This window comes from Xiphophorus maculatus, chromosome 18 (assembly GCF_002775205.1).
Source record: "Xiphophorus maculatus strain JP 163 A chromosome 18, X_maculatus-5.0-male, whole genome shotgun sequence".
NCBI lineage: Eukaryota > Metazoa > Chordata > Actinopteri > Cyprinodontiformes > Poeciliidae > Xiphophorus > Xiphophorus maculatus.
In genome coordinates, this window is record NC_036460.1 from 8,135,076 (window position 1) to 8,156,258 (window position 21,183).

At 38.1% G+C, this 21,183-nt stretch overlaps 1 protein-coding gene across 2 annotated transcripts; it reads right to left on the reverse strand.

Annotated features, from left to right (window-relative positions):
- Positions 1-1,229: 1,229 nt before the first annotated feature.
- On the reverse strand, positions 1,230-18,548 carry urb1 (URB1 ribosome biogenesis 1 homolog (S. cerevisiae)). Of its 2 annotated transcripts, none has more exons than XM_023351794.1 (39): positions 18,132-18,548; positions 17,915-18,054; positions 17,673-17,824; positions 17,013-17,139; positions 16,831-16,927; positions 16,658-16,743; positions 16,454-16,579; positions 16,238-16,368; positions 15,956-16,151; positions 15,165-15,302; positions 14,907-15,080; positions 14,707-14,827; positions 14,144-14,266; positions 13,947-14,059; positions 13,748-13,867; positions 12,548-12,664; positions 12,193-12,331; positions 11,948-12,106; positions 11,565-11,761; positions 10,482-10,703; positions 10,220-10,405; positions 9,304-10,138; positions 8,994-9,198; positions 8,360-8,546; positions 8,224-8,282; positions 7,939-8,126; positions 7,733-7,843; positions 7,579-7,642; positions 7,316-7,484; positions 7,088-7,190; positions 6,187-6,347; positions 6,000-6,111; positions 5,682-5,788; positions 5,315-5,458; positions 5,017-5,126; positions 4,155-4,361; positions 3,800-4,041; positions 2,659-3,219; positions 1,230-1,750 (listed from the first exon to the last, which is right to left on the reverse strand). In XM_023351794.1, exons 1-39 carry the CDS (start codon positions 18,256-18,258, stop codon positions 1,560-1,562), a joined length of 6,747 nt encoding a protein of 2,248 aa, XP_023207562.1. In that variant the 5' UTR covers positions 18,259-18,548; the 3' UTR covers positions 1,230-1,559. The 2 variants fall into 2 exon arrangements, with proteins under 2 accessions (XP_023207562.1, XP_014331315.1); XM_014475829.2 differs by having other exon boundaries at positions 10,482-10,700; positions 18,132-18,547.
- Positions 18,549-21,183: the final 2,635 nt, after the last annotated feature.

Sequence of the window (21,183 nt, forward strand, 5' to 3'; positions counted from 1 at the left end):
ATCCTGTGTTGACTTACAATAAAGTGCGACGTCACAAGGTGGTGGTGCCTTCCATACTGTTGGAAAATTTATGCATCTGGGATAATCTACACAGCAACTAATCATGTCTCAGGCAAATGTGTTAAACTGTCTTTACACTCATTTTAAAATATAAACAGCAAACTCACCCCGAGGTATGATGGATGACAAAATAGAGGGGGTCATGTGGCGAGTGAATATTTAAAACTGTCATTAAATACTAAAAGAGACGTACAAAGATGTAAAATACAACATTAGCGGTATATTATTAATAATTCTGTTTATATTCAATATTCATTAAATCTTTTGATATGCTTTTATTTTATGTAATTAAGGATGTGTAGTAAGACGAGACCCATTACCCTTTACAGCTAATTAATTAAATTAAACATTTTCCCCACAACTGTTTTACTGAGTTCAATTGAACGACTCATACGCCCTCGTGTGTCAAATTTTAAGTACTACACGCACCTCCAGTAGTGCTCTGTTCTCAGACCTGTCAGAAGAATTAACTGAAGACCACTTAAACACACGAGTTGGAATAATTCCTGGGTTGCATAAATTAAACATTTTTCTTCAGGTTCTTTTGTTTTCACTATGTTCAGATCGACTTCGACTCTTCACTCTAGCAACAGAACAGCAAGCTATTTCTCCAAAAATGACACTATTGTTCCGGGGAACTCCACCAGTGCTCCTCTGTATGAATGGGAGTACTACTTGGATTATCTTGATCCTGTTTTTGTGGATGAGAGCCAGCTGAAATACCATAAATGTAAGTTTTTATTAAGTCCTGATTTTTTCCCCTTATCCTTGTAAAACATTTTTACAATAACAATGTCCTTCTTTCTTTTCAGACTCAATTGTCATAATACTCTGGGTATCTCTGGCTGCTTTTGTGGGATTTCTCTTTCTCATTTTGAACCTAATGTCTCTCAGTGTGAAGTTGCCAAAGTAAGTGTAGTTCATCTATTGGAACAGTGGACATGAGTAAGGGTTTTTCACCCAAGTACATTATACAAATTGATCTGTTTCTACTTGTATATGTGTGTTAAAATGAGCTATTATGCTCACTCCAGGATAAACAAATCTAAAGTTAAGCGTCACCACAAAAGCTCAACTGCTTCACCTGCTTCGGCTGATTCTGGAGGTTAGTAGTAAAACTTGTTGGCAAATACTAATTTATTTTTAAAAAGGCACACTTTAAAATTACCATTTGTTTAGCAGTGTAGGAAAAACATGCAAATGATTAATTGTTCCTGTCTTATTACTTACAAAGTACAAGGCTGCTGTTTACACAGATGTTAGATAAGCATTACATGGCAGTGTGTGTACATGAGAATTATTCAAAGAATAATAGAAAATGGTCAAATTGTCTATTTTATTGTAGATAAAAGATTAATAGTTTGCATAAACATATTACAAATATAACTCTGCAGAGAGGCTAATAAACAACTAAACAAATAAAAAGCTATAAAAGTAAAATAAAAGTCTGCCAAACTGTAAGGGTTTGAAAATAAACAAAGAAATTTTCAAGCATTTGATTAACTTTTCATCTCAATTATTTCACTACAGATGGCTCCGATGGCTGTTTGAATCCTTGTTGATTTGGACCCTTTTTGTCTTTTGCACTGGGCTCTGGTCACCAAGGTGACATGGGACAGGAACAGGTCTGCTGAAGATGATCCACTGCACAGCTCATGGATGTACAAAGACAACAAAAACAGTCCTGGTTCTGGAAAGAAGAAAAAAGTTTTTTAAAACCCCAGCTCATTACAAAAGAGTAGCATTGTGTGTGTGACTTTGCCATTTAGTTAAAAAATAAAAAAAAGGCTTAACTTCAGTTTTTTTTTAGTTGGCATGCTACCTGGTGATTTATGAGAAATGTTCATGTCCACACAATTATCATAAACTCTTGATGTGTGGAAAAACTATATAGCAGGAGCTGAAGCTATCCGCTTTGATTCCTTTGGGACCATTCCAATTGAAAAAGACAGAAAACATATGTTATTATAAAACTTGTTGTTATTTTTAGCGTATACTTTGTTAGCTTACTTAATCGAGTCAAATTTTCTAACTACTGGTTTTGTTGCTGTGTTTGTAATTTTTTGCTTGTTTGCTTTATCAAAACAAGTCTATCTTGTAAACGAGATCTTGGATCTCAATGAAACAACATGTTTAAATAAAGGTAAAAAAATATATACATATGTACCAATTTTTGTCTTTTAGAGCAGGAAAAGTTCGCTTGGCTTCTATTGTGTCTGTTGAGGTCCATTTTACATGCCCTTGTGTAACAGTTGGAATCAATGAAACTTAAAATGAAAGTAAATCAACAAATACCTGTACTACATATAAAAATTTCTTGAGCCATTTTGTGACTCAGAAAGATCAACACACAACTACTTTCCCTGAATTGGATGTTCTTTTGTCTTTCACACATTGAAGGCAGGCAAAATACTTACTGTTCAATTTTAAACAGCAGATAAACACTAGATATACAGTATGTGATGATATGTTGCTGCAAAAAAAGTTATTTACAGTAGTTTATGACTTTTTAGACACCAACTTCACCAAGGATACAAATAGCGCTTCTACTCTCATTTAAATTATGGACTGTCCCAGAATAAGCTGTCTGGTTCTCACCATGTCTAGACTGGTCCTGATCGGACATGCAGGCAGAGATAATGATCCGATGGAGGTCCGGAAGCTGGCCTCGCATCTCCAATAAGCGGATCATAGTGTTGGTGAAGAGCTGGCAGGTTTCCACGCTGGCATGACCCGGAGCTTCAAACGAGTTATGGAAGAGCTGAAGGAGGTCAGCTTTCACGACAGGATCGAGCATCAAAACATCCACGATTTCCCTTTGTTTGATCACAGCCTTTTCAAACCAGGTCAGGAAGTCCTTTGTTCTGTTTTCGTCGTACCCGTCCTCTACCAGCCACCTCAGGGACCATTTTGTAAGCAGGTGCGCAGTATCACAGGCCAAGTGCCTGGAATCCAGTTTGCCTCCAGGTTGAGCTGATGGTGGTTCTGACAGTTGAAACACAGGCTGCCAGTAAACAAACACACTGCTGAGGTGAACTCTGCAGCCTGCCAGAAGACTCTCTTCTTGTTTCACAGTCCTGCTGTCCTCTGAAGCGTTCCCATCTCGCGTCGGTTGAAAGGTAAGGCGACCTCTACTTCGCACCTTATACTTCCCTAAGCCTGAAGATAAAGGAAAACATTCAGTTTTTATTTAACAGAAATCATAATGCCACAGCATGAAACAATGACTATCTAGTGTTCACTGCTGCTTTCATACCCCTAAAACCTTTTTTCACATTTTGAGTGGACATAGAAAAAAATGATACATGGTGAAAGATGATGAGAAGCCAATTTTGAAAGAAAATCAATTAAGAGGCTAAAAAAAACTGTCTTACACAGCATGTATTTAAATAGGGTAGGTTTGAAAAGACCAATGGGCAAGAATTTTATTATTTTTATGTGTAAAGACTGGCATAACCCAAAAGACTTGCAGCTGTTACCCGTTTGTACAAAGAACTGACTCAGGTGGTAAAAATACTTGCCACACTTTCAAATTTTATGACTAGAAAAAGGCTAAAGTAATAAATCATGTCTCTCTAGAATTGGTCATCATACACTATTTTGTGTTGGTCTATCACAGACAAATCCAGATAAAGTACATTTAATTTCAGGTGTAAATAGAAGTGCACCGATAAATCAGCCTAGATTTCCTTAATTTTAGAAGCATCGGCCAATTTTCATTACATTTCTCAGCACTCACCCATTAATTCCTTTATTTTGTGCTTTTCAGACAGGGCTTGTATTTGCGCTAGAATGGTGCTGTTGTGGGACAAGGAAGCCCAGCAGAAAAGCAGGGAGAGTGTTTCCGTAGAGGAGAGCGGCTGTGGATGAAGGGTGAGTCGGTCTGCTTGTTTGTTTACATGGAGAGCGTTGCCCCGATGCACGAGGACGGAGCCAAGAGTCTGCACAAACAGGCTCAACTGAGCGGCCTTCACACCCAACCTGCAAAGAAGAGATCACACAAACACTGGCATCCATGACCAAAAGACACTCTGTATTTATGCTATAACTTACACTTTCACTGCTGAATGTATTTGGTAAGTATGAAGTTTTACCTGAGGTGTCTGCTGATGGCCAAAGCCACACAGAGAAATTCACTGATGAGTGGGAGTGGAAGACATTTCACTAAACACAGAGGTTCATCCTCAGTGGACAAGATGGCGCCATTCCCATCAACTTTCTTCTCCTTCTGCCCAAGGCTGGTAAACCACAGAGTATGAAGCAGATCAATGACCGCGGATACTGTCTGCTGGGTCAGATTCCTGCAGGGACAGAAAAACAGATTATTGTTGCAAATATGAAACAGACCGTAAAGAATACATAGCACTTTAACTTCTTCCCATTTTTTCACTTATAACCAACATGTACAAAGAAAACAAGAGGGATTCTCAGAATCCTTTACAAACAAAAATCTGAAAATGTGTCAGATTTTGACTATGCCCCTGATTTATTACTTTGTTGAAACACCGGTTGCATCTTTTGAGATATATTTCCATTAAACTTACACATTTAAATACTTACATTTTTAATCACTCTTTCACTAAAGTCTTGTCACAGATGCTCAATTGGATTAGGTTGCAGACTGCAAATAGAATTTCTTATGATTTCTTTTAACAACAGCTTTCTACTCATCCATAAATAATGGCTGTCCTGTTTGATCCATAACTCATTTACCAACATGAGCTATGGATCAAAAACATCCCTGCAACGTAATCCCTGACCTGTCTGCCTTGGTTGTTGGTTGGTCTTTAACAAATGTCTTGAAATTTGTTAAATAAAAGCTATGATTACACAGATTAAATTAGCTTAAATGGTCCTTATATTGCCCCAATTAGAAAAACTTCAGAGGGAGTGAATGTTTTTGAGGTGCATTATGCAGTTTAATCCCCCAAAGTATTCAGAAATATGATAACTTACTTCTTATCAACTACTTGTATCATCCAGCTCAGGAGTCCACAGCTCTTGGTGAGGTCATAAACTGCTTTTGGCACATGGGCAGCCTGACACAACACCTTGATTATCTGTGCCTAAGTAAAGATTTACATAACAACATCAAATAATTTCTTTACATTTTACAGAGCCAATAATCTTCAGGAACCTTTTCCCAACCACCTAATGGGTCATAGTATTAAAATAATCAAACATCATGAAAATTAAATGAAAAAAGGTCATTATGTATGGTGATAGTTAATTAACTGCATCTGCAGCAGTGTACCTGGATGTATTCACTGCACAGGGGGCTGCTGCTGAAACCCAAAAGGACCTGAAAGATGTTTTGATGGCTGCACAGTTCATAGCTGTGTCCATCACTTATTCCTTCTTGCAGCAGATTCAGGATCCACTCACGCTCCACTTTGTGCTAGAGGGGAAAAAAAGGGTAAGTCAACTCCCACATCTCCCCTAACCCTTTCCCAGAAAAAGATAACATCCCACTGAAAAAGGTTGAGCTGAATAAGCAAACACATGAAGGTTACATGCTGTTGATGCAGAAAAAGTTTATTTAGTCCTTTATTTATTCCAGAAATATCCAACTTCTTATCCATCATTAAATAAAGGTGATTTAAAAAAACTGAATAATTTACCTCCAGGTCAAAACCATAAAACAGCTTGAAGAACTCTGGAACTCTTCTCAAGTCTAAACTTTGGCGTGACAGCAAAAATCTGTTTAACACCACATACATGTGGTCCTCTAAGGAAACACAGAGACAGAAGGTAAAGTTCAGTAATCCTGAAATGCATCACATTAATCCTAAACAGCAAAAAAAAAACAATAAATGGATTAAATTTAATAAGTTTAAAGAATTAGTCAAGAGCTAATTTCATTAGCAGATGTTTCAGGAAGTAATGAGGGTCAAACAAGACCGGTCAGGGACTAAATCCAAAGGTTCAGGGATACACACCGGGTCTGAGCATCTGCTGAGCCACTTTGCTGATATAAACAGCGAGGACAAATGGAAGCTTCTGATTCTGCTTTGGAATTCCATTCTTGAGGTTGTCCATAAAATACAGCAGCTGTTGGAAAAAAGAAAAAGTCGTCAAGATTTATGAGGTCAGTCCCAAACCCACACGGTGTTCATCACCACATACCTGTCTCTTCTCTCTGAAGCGAGCGCCCTCCAGATGTTGGTAGAAACAGGCCAGTACATGGTATGCTGCGGCTCTCATGTTCGGATCAAAGCTACTAAGAGCCATCACGGTTACTCCAAGGGCGTGGCAGGACACGAATTTAAAGCAGTCAATAACACATTCTGTCATGGAGCAAAAGAAGGATTGGATTTTGTATTAATGTCATTTCGTCAGCTGCACAAAATATTTTCAAATGCTTTGAAGTGATGTAATGATGGAAAGCTAGTACATTTCTAATGTTAAAGCAGAAAGTCTCACATGGCAATATTTGCTCCTTTGAGTACCTCTCTGAACCTTACATTGCATTCAGCACCACTGTCATTCAATCTTCACACTTTGGTTGTTATTTAGGTTTAATAACCTGATTAAGTAAAGAATTGTTTCTTGCAACTCAGAAACATGTCCGATTTTACAGCTTGTTTTTAAATTTGTACATTTCAACCCGGAATATATATTTTTTGTTTCTTTCTGATGCTAGAGTTCTTATGTTGTCTGAACAGACAGAAGTTCTTTGTTCTGGATTAGTCAGTAAAGGTAGTTAGTTAGACCTTTTGTTATAAGCTGTTGAGCAGCCTCCCTTTGTCAGTCAAGTGTGCATCTTTTATTTATGCTTAAAAAACATTTATTTTCCCTGTTTTTACATTTTTTTATACCATGACACTATTAATTTCTAGTTGCAGTAATACATTTTATTCTGGTTCCACTGAATTAAACATATTCAGAGTAATTTTCTTACTCTTTACAGGGTTGATGGAACTTCAAATTGATTAACCATATTGTTTTAAATTTGCTTCACAAATGAAGTTGATTTGATTTGCTAGACATATTTTTCAAAACGACAGCTTGTATTAGAACATCTCACCTGGTTGCAATATAGCACTGAAAAGCGGCAAAAGGAAACACGGATCATACAAATCCCCCAGGTTCTTCACTGCATCTTTACTGTGCAGCAGCTCGGTACCATCCTGAACGAGAAACATAAAGAAAAATCTCATTCTAAAACCACTTTGGCTAAGCGGGAACTCATTTTTCACAGCAATCTTTTTTGAAATGCTACATTTACAAAACAAACATAATTTGAGAAATGTACCTGGGGGATGATTATGCGCTCTTGTGGAAACTTTAAAACCGTTTGGAGCATCTTGTCGGCTTTCAGCAGTGCCAACACTTCGTCTGAGCTCGGCTGCTTCCATAGAGAGGCTCCCAGCATTTTTCTGGTTTTGTGATGCTCTACAGCCGCAGGGCCCCATAGGAGCGATCTGCTCAAGAAACCTCACACTCAGTAATTGGATCAAACAAGTGTGCTTCTTTCTGGGCGCCACATAAAATACTAAAATAATAAATCAAACTCACTGAAATTTCAGCAAGCTGACTTGGCATCTTTCATATTGCCGAAGAAGCATTAACAGTTTTTGATCTGCATGGCAACATATGTGGAGAGATGAAAGCGCATAAAATCAGAAATTACATGCTGATCCATCCCTGAATTATTTTTATTTATTTTTACCTGAAGTTGAAAGTGTGGCTCCATAGGCTGCCAAAAGTACAATAAAGTGGTTTATGTTGCACACCTTTGGGCATTTCTCTACCACACACAGAAGTAGTGAAACCAACGCTTCTGAGAAGAGAGTAAAATGTATATTTATGTCTAACAATAAAATAAATAAATGACTAAATTGGCTGCAAATAATAGGTTCTAATATGAATTTCAACCTTTGACTTGATACTCGTTGGACTCTTCACTGGAGTCCAGCATAACTGGTAGGAACTGGGAATGGCTTGTGGTCATCAGATGAAGAGAGGATAAAGGAATTAGCTCCTTTTGCTGTTCTGCACTTCCATACATAACTTCCAACAGACTGCTCAAGGTGTTGAGGAAATGCTGATTACAGTACCGATACCTATAATATAAGAAAAATCATAAAGTCATTGATAAATTTATAAATTCATTGGCGATGATGTATTTGATGGAAGAAAGCATTTGGATGTATAGATTACTTCAATCCATTTTTGACAAAACTGTTCCAGTCAGACACACTGATGTCTTCAGCAGATTTCTGTATGAAAAAATATGATTGAATTACTTAAAATGAAAAAAAATCTTTAACTGTATGAATAAGAATATTAAACCCACCAGGAGTTGTTGTAGTCTTTTTAAGATCCCCTCCTCCTGGTCGGATGGAGAGACAGTCTGATCTTTAGAGTGGTAGTAAGAGGCTATTAAACACTTTAAGGCGGCAGCGACAACTGATCTCCTCCATTTTTCTTGCTCTTCTGTGCAGTCAGCTAGCTTTTCTGTTATAATGTCTACTAGATTCCATCTGAAAAAAAAAACTGTTAGCTGAGAATGGCTAAAAAGATTTTAGTACAGTATATTCTGACATGTTACACCCAAAGATGTCAATGTATTGTCCTGGGATTTCATGATAAACCAAAAACAAAGAAGAGCAAAATTTTGAAGAGAAAGGAAAACAGGCATTTATGGGAAGGTGTTAAAAATAAACCCACGGTTAAAATAAAACCCTAGGAAGAATTGTTTGAAGATTACCACAATGCAGATAAAGGGTTGAGAAAACACATGGAAAAAAATAAAGAAAAATGTCTTTGTTAATTTCTTCCACCCAGAACTCCTGAAGTTCACATGGTTCAAATTCTGTATTTTTATTTATCCAATTAATAGGTCGATTCTCAGGATAAACGATAGAATAATTGATTGAATAATTGTTCACTGCAGCCTTATTGTGCTTTGTGATTTCTGAACACTTTACCTTTCAAAACTTTCTGCCTTTTGAAGAAAATCCGGAAGATTGTTGATCAAAGCTTGGATGTCGTTCACATCTGCAGACAGTTTGATCAGACTTGCAGCAGCTTCTACAAGATGGACTCCATGGTCCTCACTCAGGTTTCCCAGAATACTTTGAGAAAACTTTGAAAGGAGTGCTTGTTTCATGGCTTTTAAAACCTCTTTTTGCACTGTGGAGAGAAGAAAATGGGATTTTAATTAATGGATATTTAAATGTAAGAAAAAGAAATGACTTAGAAAGTCCCAAAATCTACATAAAATAAATCAGAACACACCCTCTTTTGGTCTTGCTGGGTCTTCTCTTTGCGCCACCTTTAAATAGGTATTGATCAGTGGGAGGAAAACCTTAGTCTCTGACAACACTTTCATATTGGTGGGTTCTTCACACCACATTTCAAAGCAGAGGCGGTGAGATGAGCTGTTCTGCAGCAGCAAAGAGACAACAGCCAGAGAGTCTGGGCGAGAGCGCCGCAGGCAGCGCTGCAGCACATCTGTGTGGATAAGCCTGGCACTGCCCGGCTTGCTGGACAGAGCCTGCAGCAGGAAGGCGTCCAGCTCAGGGCTGGAGCAGGACAGAAGAAGAGCGCCTAAGCCATGGAAGTGCGCTTGTGTCAGAAATATGTTCTGGTTCTGCGAAGGAGCAGAGTAACACTTTGTGAGGATTTGCAGAGCTACATGCCCATAAACGCTTAGCTCAGATTGTGGCCCTTCAGTGCTGGGAAGGAAGAGGCTTTCCTGGGGCAGGAGAAGCAGCCTAGACACCAATTCTCGGAGATTACTAGAGTCCATGTAGCCGTGCAAAGAAAGGAGTGCCTGAAAAGACTTAGAGTACGTCTTTGCAGGGCAGGAACCCCTTTCAGCCAGTTCCTTCAACGCAGCCCGTTCTATAGCCGCCATGTAGCCAGAAATAAGCTCCAGATGATTGAGTTCATCGAGAGCAGGAGCGCTGATCTTCAGTAGGCTCAGGATTCGCTCAGTCAGCTGAGCACATAAGCGCTTCAGTGCAACAGGTTTCAGAGAGTGAGGAGGCAATGCAGCCAGCTCCAGAGCCAGAAACCACTGCTCCAGACACGGATGCTTGAAGACGGAGCCCAGAGCTGAAACAACAACCTAAGCACAGGTGATTTAGATTAGAATAAGTTCAGCTTAAAGCCGTTTAAATAGTTTCTTTAAGAGTTTTTTCCCCCTAACCTGTTCTTTATTGCATTCTATTGTCTGTGACTGGTTCAGTTCCAAGGAGAGGTCCGATCCCTCCTGGGAGTTTTCCACAGCTGGGTCTGCACTTGTAGTTTCCTCAAAAGTTTGTAGTTTGGTTATTACATCCTGGAGCATTTCCATCAGGGTCCTAAGAAATGCATCTTCGGGTTCTTTGGAGAACTAAAACAAAAAGATAAGATGCACTGAGCATTTTTATTATTTATATCTAGCACTGAGGGTTATTTTGTGCTCTTACCGTTCCGAAGCTTTCCACCGTTGATTTAATGTAAAGTAAAATCTGCTTGATTAATACTGGAAACTCTGACAGTGACATGACAGCTAGAGCTTTTTCTGCATCTTGTCTGAAAGAGTCCTCAAGCAAAGCACCTGGTCCCTGAATGTATGCAGCTTTTATTAAGGAAGAGTACGAGCTTGGGGCTGCCAGATCCTTGGAAAAGCTTTCAGAAGATTTGAACTGCTTAGAAAAAAAAAAGAAGGCATTATTCTAATTTTCTGAAAGCAGAACGGCTTGCAAAAATATTCATACCTCTAGAGATTTTACATATTTTATGATGTTACAACCACATCCTTAAGGTTTTGTTTTTTTTTTTTTTTTTTGGGGGGGGGGGGGGGGGGGGGGCTTTTATAATGCTAAAACAATTAAACTTCACAAAGGCTTTGACATCAGACCAGAGGTAACAGTCTTCTAATTAAAAGTCGAAATTTCTACATGGTGTTGACCAAAAAAATTGCTTGCAATAGCTTTTACAAACATCCTTTTAAGCTTTACTTTCCATAAACAATTAGATGTTTTCAGTTTAGAGTTGGAGGCGCTATATGCAATATTGATTTTAGACTACCGTTGATGCAAGGAGCCGCCATTTTGAAATATGAAGTCGAGGTTACATGTCATAACTGGGGTTAGTCATTAGGTTTTCCCACTTTCCCAACGGAAAATCCAACTTTGCAGGGTGTTAAAGTTGAATTTTACAACTGGGAAATTGGAATTTTCAAGTTCTGAGTACAACTGGAATGCAGCATGGGAATGTCCCAGTCAAAGTTGAGACCTAAATCTAAATTTGAATCTGTAGCAAGACTTCATGGTGACAGATGTTTTCTATCCCATATTCAGCCTCTAGATTTACAATGCTGGTAGTTCAATACAAATGAATGCAAAACTTTTCACTTTTTTTTGTAGATTTGTTTGTGTTGGCCTTCCACATAGAATCCCAAAACATTTGGTTAAGAGGTTGTAACGGGAGGAAATCGGTTCAAGAGGTATGAATACATTAGCAAGACACTGATATTTCCTCTAGAGTGTAATAAGGCTCAGACTCACCAGCTCCTCTCGGCACTGCTGCGGCAGCCATCTGGCGTAATACTGATGCAGCTCTGCGATGGACTGATGAAGAGGAGGGAGTTGGGAAGAGTCTAGCTCTTTATCATATTGCTGAAGGGCCAGACAGAGGGGCAGAGGGTCTCTCTGACAGTGCAGCAAATCAGACAGCACAGCTGACAGGTACTCACACACAACTCCTGATGGAGGCAAACACAGATGGTTACCATCATGGCAACATAAAGTATTTTTAATGCTTAAAGGTGAATTTTACTATGAAAAGGTGCAGATAAGATTTTTATAAAAAGTCATAAAACATTAATCTTATCATAATTTCTGAATGTGTGTTTTATTCGAATTGAGACTGTGAGGTGCTTAGCATTTACCTTTGTCTGCAGGAAGTTTATTCCGAGCTTCCAGAGCGGCAGGCACCGCCACACTGAATGGGAAGGTTTGGATGATGAGGTCTTCGCTCAGAGATGGCCCAAACTCTTCCATCTCGCCCTCACTGCCCTCCATAATGACGTCCAGCATGTCTAACACATCTGAGGGTCAAAATAAAACAAAAGACCCTTCAGACACAATAATTGGTTAAAAAAACAAGTTCTGGTTCTTTTGCTTTCATGCTCACCATCGATGTGAGACACTGGAACACTCGCTGCCTCCCCCTCCTGGACGCTCAGATTCGCTTGGATATTTGCTGCTTCCTGAACGAAACCAGCGACTCTGTCTGTGTAATCGTAGGAGTTGCACACCAATTTGACCAACACCTGGATGAGATCAAGAGGAGTTTGTTATGATGAAGCAGTCCAAACGTAATCTTCTGGAATGATCCCGACCACAACCTATCAAGAATTTCTGGATTATACAAAAAACTCAATCAATGTGCATAAACTCCAACAACTCTGATAAGAAGCAAGAAATGGAACAGAAGCTTGTTGTGCGCAACAAAAATTGTTTTTCTACAAGCAGCTAGTTAGACTTACCCTCTCCAAGAACTGGATGACTGTGTCTTGTTGGTTTGATTTTATTCTTGCCAGCTGGTCCAGCCAGAGGTTGAACTCAGTGAAGGTGTACTCAAACACCCCAGTGTCCCTCAGCACCTGAATAAATTCCAGGGAATATAGATGTCCATATATTAGCTTCACAGTTAACAGAGGTTTCTGTGCCATTCTCACTTTAGGAACATATTAAATGGCATAAATATACAAAGTTCTTCCTACTAAGAAAAAAGCTCAAATTTAAACCTTGAAATCCTGATTTACTGTTGAACAGTTCAACCTCCTGAAAGAATTTTCTGCCATCAAATTCAAGAAAACATCCTTTTACAGAATACTAACTCACACTGACCAACTACAAAAATGTACAAAAGTTGTCTACTTGGAAAAAGGACCTTAAATATGTACAGAACCCTAGATAATTATCAAGACCCAGTTTTATGTATCAGATCGATACAAATATGTTAAAAAAATGTATATCAGCCAATACAATGTTAGTCCCTAGTTTGAATTTTACATTTTTTCTAAGAAGTTTATTTCAAAATTAAAAGGAGCTAGAATTATTAGCATAATTACCATTTTTTTGTAATTGAGTAATTACAAAATTAGAATTTTTTTTTACAATGTCACAAAAATCAACAATTTTGATTATTATTTTTTTTAGGAAGAAAGCTGAACAAGGATAAAAGTTTTCTAGCCAGCATGGACATAGATAGTAAGAGAGGTTAAGAAATCCCCCAAATTCTCTGCTGCAAAAAGTGGCATCTTCCAGTCACAGAATCTTCATTAACAACCATTACCTACATACAAACAGGTTGATTAGGAAACATACCACAAAAGAGCCTTTGATATCACACAATCACAGACATAAATATGTGAAATCTACTGGGACTTTAACAGGAACTGTGGGGTTTGAGTATAATGGATGATACTAGCGATCTAACGATCTTCTTCTTAGAGAGGAAGCTGGTGGTCCTTTCCAGAAAACTGAAAATAGATCATGTTTATCAAAGATTCTGGACAGATTTCACAAGTTTTGCTCCGGGACTGAACAGAGCCTGATTGGATGTAATATCTAGGCACATTGATGGTGTTTCCGTCAAAAATAATGTCCAGTGTTTGATATTTAGGCTGCTGCAGAAATATCCCACACTGAAAAACAGTGGCAGTGTCAAAAATGCTTCTTACTTTAAGAATGAGTTTCCGTGTGGTGGAGCTCAGGTGGCTGCTGCTGCTGGACACAAACATTTTCAGAAGTAGGTAGAGGACAGACTTCTCGCCAGACGATGATTCTGAATTTGCAACATCCTGTGAGGAACATTAACACAGAGTATAAGGACAAATGGCTCTCAATGGAGATTAAATGAAATAAATAAAACTTCATCACCTGCAAGCGAAACCAGGAAAACTTGTTTGCAGGAAGATCTAAAGCCAGTTGGAGTATTTGATACTGCAAGACCGGAGGTATCTCCTCTTTCATTCCTTTCTCAAACACAATTCCTGAAAAAAAAGGTTGGAAAAACTGGTTTTATTTTAACATGGCAAATAAAAAATAAATACCACACATCAGGAGCAATACTTTACCTTTCAGTAGTTTGCTGAAGTCAAATTTGCACTGTGTAACAAGATGTGGGACCACTTTCTGGTAAAGACATATGACTTGAAGAATAAAGGCCTTCAGCACAATGACCTCAGCCTTTTCTGCAACTGTTCAAGAACAAAGAGCATGAACCGGTCAGCTGAGGATCACTCACATTAGTCATAAATATTAGAACAAGTTTTCTCACTAAGTTTTCTGGCATTTAGAAAATAGAAATAAATTTGGTAATTCTAACTGACCAAAAAATAGACAAGTTTGGTCTGATTTAATTTCAGACAGTGAGGAAAAAAATGTACTTATTAGGTGTTTATTAGGTGTATGTAAATAACAGGCTTCAAATGTAAATAACATTTTCCAGATTTAGCCTTTTAATCAAGCGTTAGATTATTAAAAAACTTTGCAGTTTAAATACCCAGCACTTTCAATGACTTTATACAAAAATCAAGCATTTCCAAGCCTTTAAAGCACCTAATTAAAATACAAGCATTTTCAAGGATTTCAAGCACCCAGACGAACCCTGAACAAAAGAAGAACCAAAGGTTCCTACCAGGAACTTCATTTTTATTGTCAGCCAGTTCTTCAATTTTGATCTTCTTCTCACCATCTGCCTTTTCTTTCTTGCTCAGAGACTGCCATGCTGAAATTATCAGTGTCATATCAGGCAAAATCTGGAATAGAGCATGAAGAATAAATAATATGTCAACCCACAACAGCAAACCTAATAAAACATCTCTTTAATGAGCTTACCTTGCCAAGAGTCTCCCTGTATTGCTGCACAAGCTCCTCCATCATTTCAACAGTGTACAGATTTGACTGGTGCAACACTGATTTGTCCAAAAGATAAGCTATGCTCTTATTGGCTTTTTTCAGAATGAAATTCATCATGGATATAGTTGTAAGCTGCACTGTTGAGTTTGAAAGCTGTGGATTAAATTAATACATAGTTGAATATTTTCCATTTTCATGTAATATGCATAATTTATAGTATGCAATTAAGTGGCTTACATTGAGACCCTGTGTAAAGAATGCCTTGTTGCACACAGGAGGAAGAGAGATGACCATAACCATGGACAACAAACGAGGCAAAGGAATCATCTCACTGCTGTGAAAGATTGTAGAAATCTCTGGTTGGGCCTCATAAATCTGATTAAGAAAAAAGACAGAAGAATGTTAGCAGTGGCTTGTTTGTTTATTTGCATATTTTAGTGCATTTCTAATACAAGCCCAACACAGCAACTTCTTGAAGCAACACCACCAAGATACCCCCGTCAGAGCACAGCCCCAAAATCTGTAATGTGCAACATAGTTTGTTTTCAAAATGGAAGAACGTTGGGATGAAATGGTATGAAATTAAGGTGTACTAATTACCGATTTCTGGATGATCATTGATCTTTAAAAAGTCTGACCTGCCCATTCCAATTTTGCCCAATAGCGACCTTCTTGTCTGAAAAGTTGGTGAATATAGCAGCTAAGTTGGCAACAGTGGGAGGACTATTGTTAACCATGAACACCGTGAGAGCTGGTGGACAGCTCTCTCTCACAACACAGCAAAATGAAACAGTGGTTGATTTTCAGACATTTGAGGAGGTGGAAAAGATTGGTGGATAAGATCACTTTCACATTCAAGTACTGGCCATTCGCCAATCTGTGAAAATTAAGAATTTTGAAACCAATTTATTGGTGCCCCCTGTAAAGAAATGGCCATACAAACTATTGAAGGGGCAGAATCACCCAAAGCTAAGGCTTTTAACCCACACAAATGTTTCTAAATAAGAAAATAAATCAATAATAGTTACCCTTTTAAGGAGCTTGACATTGTCGTGCCAAGCACTTCTGATCCGCGGGGTGTATGAATATTGAGTCTCCTTGAAAAATCTGGACAAGATGTCAGGACTTTCTTTCAGTATATTCACCACCAGCTCTGCCACCAGCTCATCTTCAGTCGCCTGTTTCAGTCCAACCAAGAACTGAAGCAAGACGAGGTTGCCAGGTCTGCACAAGTAAAATTTTACAATCAGCATTCTGCATTTTTAATCTTTAAATTAGTAAAATATGTGCCTAACACATCAACTACTGACCTGCCAGAGGTGCCAAAGCTGGTATCGTGGAAGCTGATGCCATGCTTTCGAGAGCAGCAGAGGTCAACGAGGAATCTGTGGACAAGATCCCGGACAACCGATATCCCAGCAGCATCCGAGTCCTCTGCCATCTTATGATTACGAGATTACATGCAAGTTATCAGGCTGCATTTAGCTAAAAAGGTTTTTATGTTATCAGAATGAATGTTAACTTACTGTGTCATCATCAGCGGTTGCATCAACAATCCCATTCCATTTGTACAGAGATGCAATATTGGCCAACACAGCAGGGGTGAAGAAGCGCACTTTCTGCGTTTTACTGATGGCTTTGTTTAACACAATCTAACCATAGACAAATATTTCAACACAAAGCTCATAATCAAGAGATTTCACTTTAAATGTGAGATCTGATGTACTTACTCTTGTCTTCAGTGTTGACAGAATCAAATTGACAGTGGACATCCTGTCCTCCTTCAGACCCGTGTTCAGGATTTGTGGCAGGAGTTCTAACCCAACAGATGAGCAGATCATCAGCATATAAGAAAAATAATAAAAGTATTTTGTAAAAATAGTGATCTACGTTTGAATCTTACCTTTGACCTCTAAAACCTGCCCAATGATTGCACTATCTCCAGATACTAAAAAGGACAGGACAAACTGGATGAAAGCCAGTCTGACATCAGGTTTACCCTGCAAGAGGATTCAAAAGACACAATTCAATTTAGCTGAAAAGACTCTGACAGGTAGACAGAAATGAAAGGACAACACACCATACCCTTTTATCTTTCCTCTTGGCCAGTCCAAAAAGTGTTTTGATTTGAACATGACTGAAGACTTCTCTGGCAGCTTCAGCACCCTGAGACACCATGGCAGACAGCAGATTGAGGCACTGACGGACAAATCTGTTAAACAAAACATGAAGTAAATGTTGCAGAATTGCAGTGGAGAGCAAACATATTCTCACTCCTTAAAATTTGCCACATTTTCTACACCACAAAGAAAAGTATTATAGTGAAATTAATAATGATACAAAGGCTTTAATATTTCTATACTAGTAAAAATCTAAAAAGTCTAGCAACCATTGAAAAGTGTCTGTGAACATAAAATTTCAAAATGTATTCATTATAAATTATATTAGGTCTGGACTCATTCTAACACAAACATACTTTGATTTAAACTAGGAGATCAACTATAAATCATCCGGCTGATAAATTGGCCCAGTTTTCTTTTATTTTGGGCAATTAGACAATAATGCACCTGAAATCGATCTTATCCACCGATTTTATCTACCTTTCCAAAGATCTGAAAATCAACAACTGCCCCCTTTTTCCTCTGCTTGATATTGGATCATATAATGACAATTAAATACAACGGGGCTATTTGTGTTTTAAATGTAATAAAAATCTGAACATTTTATAATAATTATAGTACCAACCCGTGATTCAGTGAATGAAAAGACCCTTGCAGAAGCTTCATGTAGTTAGAAGCGATCTTTTTCACTATTACATTGCCGACCATGTTGAAGTGGGAGAGATCACTGGCTGTCCTCAGAAGGATCACTTCCAAGCTCCCAAAAATCAGCATCATCTGGACAGAAGCGAAGCTCAATGAGCAGGACGAGACAAAAACAAATCACGAAAGTAATTCCATCCTTTGTAAAAGCTTGCCCCAGCTCACCTCGGTCTCTAGGGGCTTTTCCGCTTCAAGCAACTTGAATATTTCTGCACACTCCATCGATATTTTAATATAACCCTCGACCACATCATACAGGTCGCAGCTTGGTAGCTTCTTCGCGGTTGATATGAATCTTTCCAGCCCTGCAGGCAACAATTAAGGAGTTAAACTTGACATAACGTTCGGCATGTAATATCACAGAATGTCAGAATAATCTTACCTTTCATGGCTGTGGTGGGATTTTTCAGCATGGTTTTGAACACAGTCCCGTTAAACTCCGAAACTTTCTCCTTTTTCGCCGGAGCCTCCGACTCCACGGGGGCATCGCTGGGGCGCTTTTTACTCATTTTGATTAAACCAATTATTTGCGTCTATTCAGGTAACTTTTCATCTCACTACTTGGACTTCAAAATGCAATCAAAGAAACCCACGTTGAGGAGTAAACAGAAAAATCCCATCTAAGATTATTGTTCGAGCTGAAACTCTTGCTGCCGAATTTTAGTTCCGCATTATTCGCGTGGACTTCAGCGAAATTAAGCTCTTTCATCTTTCGAGAAAGAAAACAACAATGTTTTCCATTACACACTTCCTGTAAAATAAAATAATTTATTTCACATAAAGTTAAAATATTATTTCAGCATTTTATAGAAGAATAGTAGGACTACAGAAGGTGGTACAGTGCCTTGCATGAAGATTTTATTTTGACTGTTCAAGCAAGTTCACTTTGAAGGAACACCAATTATTCTAATATTCTGAAATGCCCTTTGCGACTGGTGATATAAAAAATATATGGGAAGCATGGTGGTAGCAGCATTATAAAGTGGGGTATATAGCACGGACAGAGAACGTAAGTAGAGTTGATGAGAGGATGAAGCTAAATACAAGGCAGTACTGAAAGACAACCCTAAGGAAGAGCTGTTCCACTCCTTTTATACTCACATATTTTGATCTTAGTATGAAAAAAAACCCCAATAAAATATAAAGTCATTACTTATGACTAATAATCCCTTATTGGTTTGTCTGACACATTACATTTATAGTTTGAAACAGCAGCAAAGGTATTGCATTGTTATTAACTTATTTGCTTGCTTTGTTTCAGTTCCAACATGCCCTGCTTTAGTTTCCACCTTGTCCCAGTAAAAAACAGTGAGGAACCATACATTTAGAGCATGTAAACATAGTTCTGGCTAAGCTTTGTTGCCGTTTTGAAGGGTTTGTGGTCTATGGCTAAATTGGAGCTTCTTCTTAGTTTTTCTTTCAACAGATGGCTTCAGGGGCTGACTGACCAAACTTTAAATGTTATCTTGAAACGATGAACAGCAATTTGTGTTCAGCAACACCTATAAAAAGAATGTTTTTTATTTTTACAGGGTAGTTATTGTGGTCCCACAAAGAAAAGTAGACCTTCCTATAATGCAATTTGGCGTCATTGCACTGATACAGACACAGCCTTTCCAAAATACTTTTCTCTATTTGATAGTTACTGAGAAAGTCATGATTGATGTTGTAATAATTTGAAAGACAAAAATATGACGCTACAACGAAGTGAGATCTATTTGTGTTGTCATTAAAACTGTTCCATAATGCTGTGGAAATACAATGAGAAGTTCATCCCTCATTATCTAACACGCTTATCCCTAGCAGGAACGTGAGGGGTGCTGGTGTGGTCAACGGAGAGAGGCGGGTTACACCCTGGAAAGGTCACCAGGTCATCACAGACAATAAGGAGTTAATCGGTATATTTTCCTACCTTCAGAGCTTAAACTGAACCCTGATAGGTATCATTGCAATGCCTTACTCTCATTATTGTGTTTTAAACTGTCTTTTATGTCTTTGATTAAGTCAAGAAGGCTCATCTCCTGACAAGCATTGTAAATTATCTTAGGATATTATCTCCACCAGGGGTCGCATTTGCCAGTTGCAAAGCTTAGCTATGATGCACAAAACCTCATCCTGAAAACAAAAGGTCTTAACAATGAGCAGATGTTTGATTAATCCATTGGCTCACTTGTTAAAATTTAATCCAGTCAGATAGTCATGTTCATAATAAAAAAACAGGATAGAGTAATTTGTTGTGAAGTTTATTTGTAGTTAAGCCACCACTTCGCTGCATGTAACATATGGTCATTTAACATCTATTGTGAGGTCAGCCTGACAGAGTCTGCTATTGTCTGGAATGTTACTTGGGTTTCAGAAGATTAAATTATAGCTCACTGCTGCGTATTCTATAAAACACATCTGCCTGTGGAGTAGAAACCACTAAAAACTACTTGAATGGCTTTTCTGGACTAAATCTTCCTAAATATTTCTGTTATGACAGCATAAAAACATTCCCTGTCTGTTCTTTTAGCTAAAACAATTTAATTATGGTTTTTGCAAATATTGTATCTGACAATGACCATTTGTAACTCTCTTTTATATACTGTATTTCAAATATTTGGCCAACATCTCACAAAAAGCTCAGATGTTAGTTGATATGTACTAATCTGTGTTGTTAAATATCCAAAGGAGTTTAAAAAAATGTTTATCTTACAAATAAATCAGATTATATCTCTCTCTGCTTAACTTCCATATTTTTCAAAAAATAGTTTTCCACAAGACCAGGGTCTACAACAAGTTCTATGTTTTCTTTTGATGATGTCTTTTGCTCTAATAAGCAGCATTATCATAACATGGGCTAGCAATAAAATTACAATATTTGGTGGAGTGGGGATGGAGGAAAGTCAAATACTAAAGAAACAGGGTTCAAGTTTGATGCTAAGTCAAAATGATTAAGTGGCTCATAGGTTTCGTATTAAAATCAATCTTGTTACATTTTTACTTTAATTTATTATTTTCTTTTTCTCCCAGTCAGCTACGTATGAATTATTGTTTTAGCAGATTTTTCTTCTAATTTGATCCTGAGCATCATTTCTCCTTCTGAAATTTATTTACCTATGTTCTTGATTACATAGTATTCTGTTTCTCTCAGTCATTTGTCCCTTGATGGAGGGATTAACACAATAAAATCTTTGTTTGTTGCCTTCCTACAGAAACTACCACTGATATTGTGATTCTGTGTTTAAGTTCTGCTCCTTTCCTGGAGGAAGCCATCAACAGAGCTCTTACAACTGAGGGTACTCTGTGTTTTTCCTTCCTTTAAATAGTACCTCTGCTTCCAAGCTTCTATCTTTTTTTTCCATGTCTGCTTCTTGTCCTCTCAGCGTCTAGCTGGTCACAGCAGATGGCTGTCCTTACTGAGGTCGGTACTACTGGAGGTTTTTTCTGTTTAA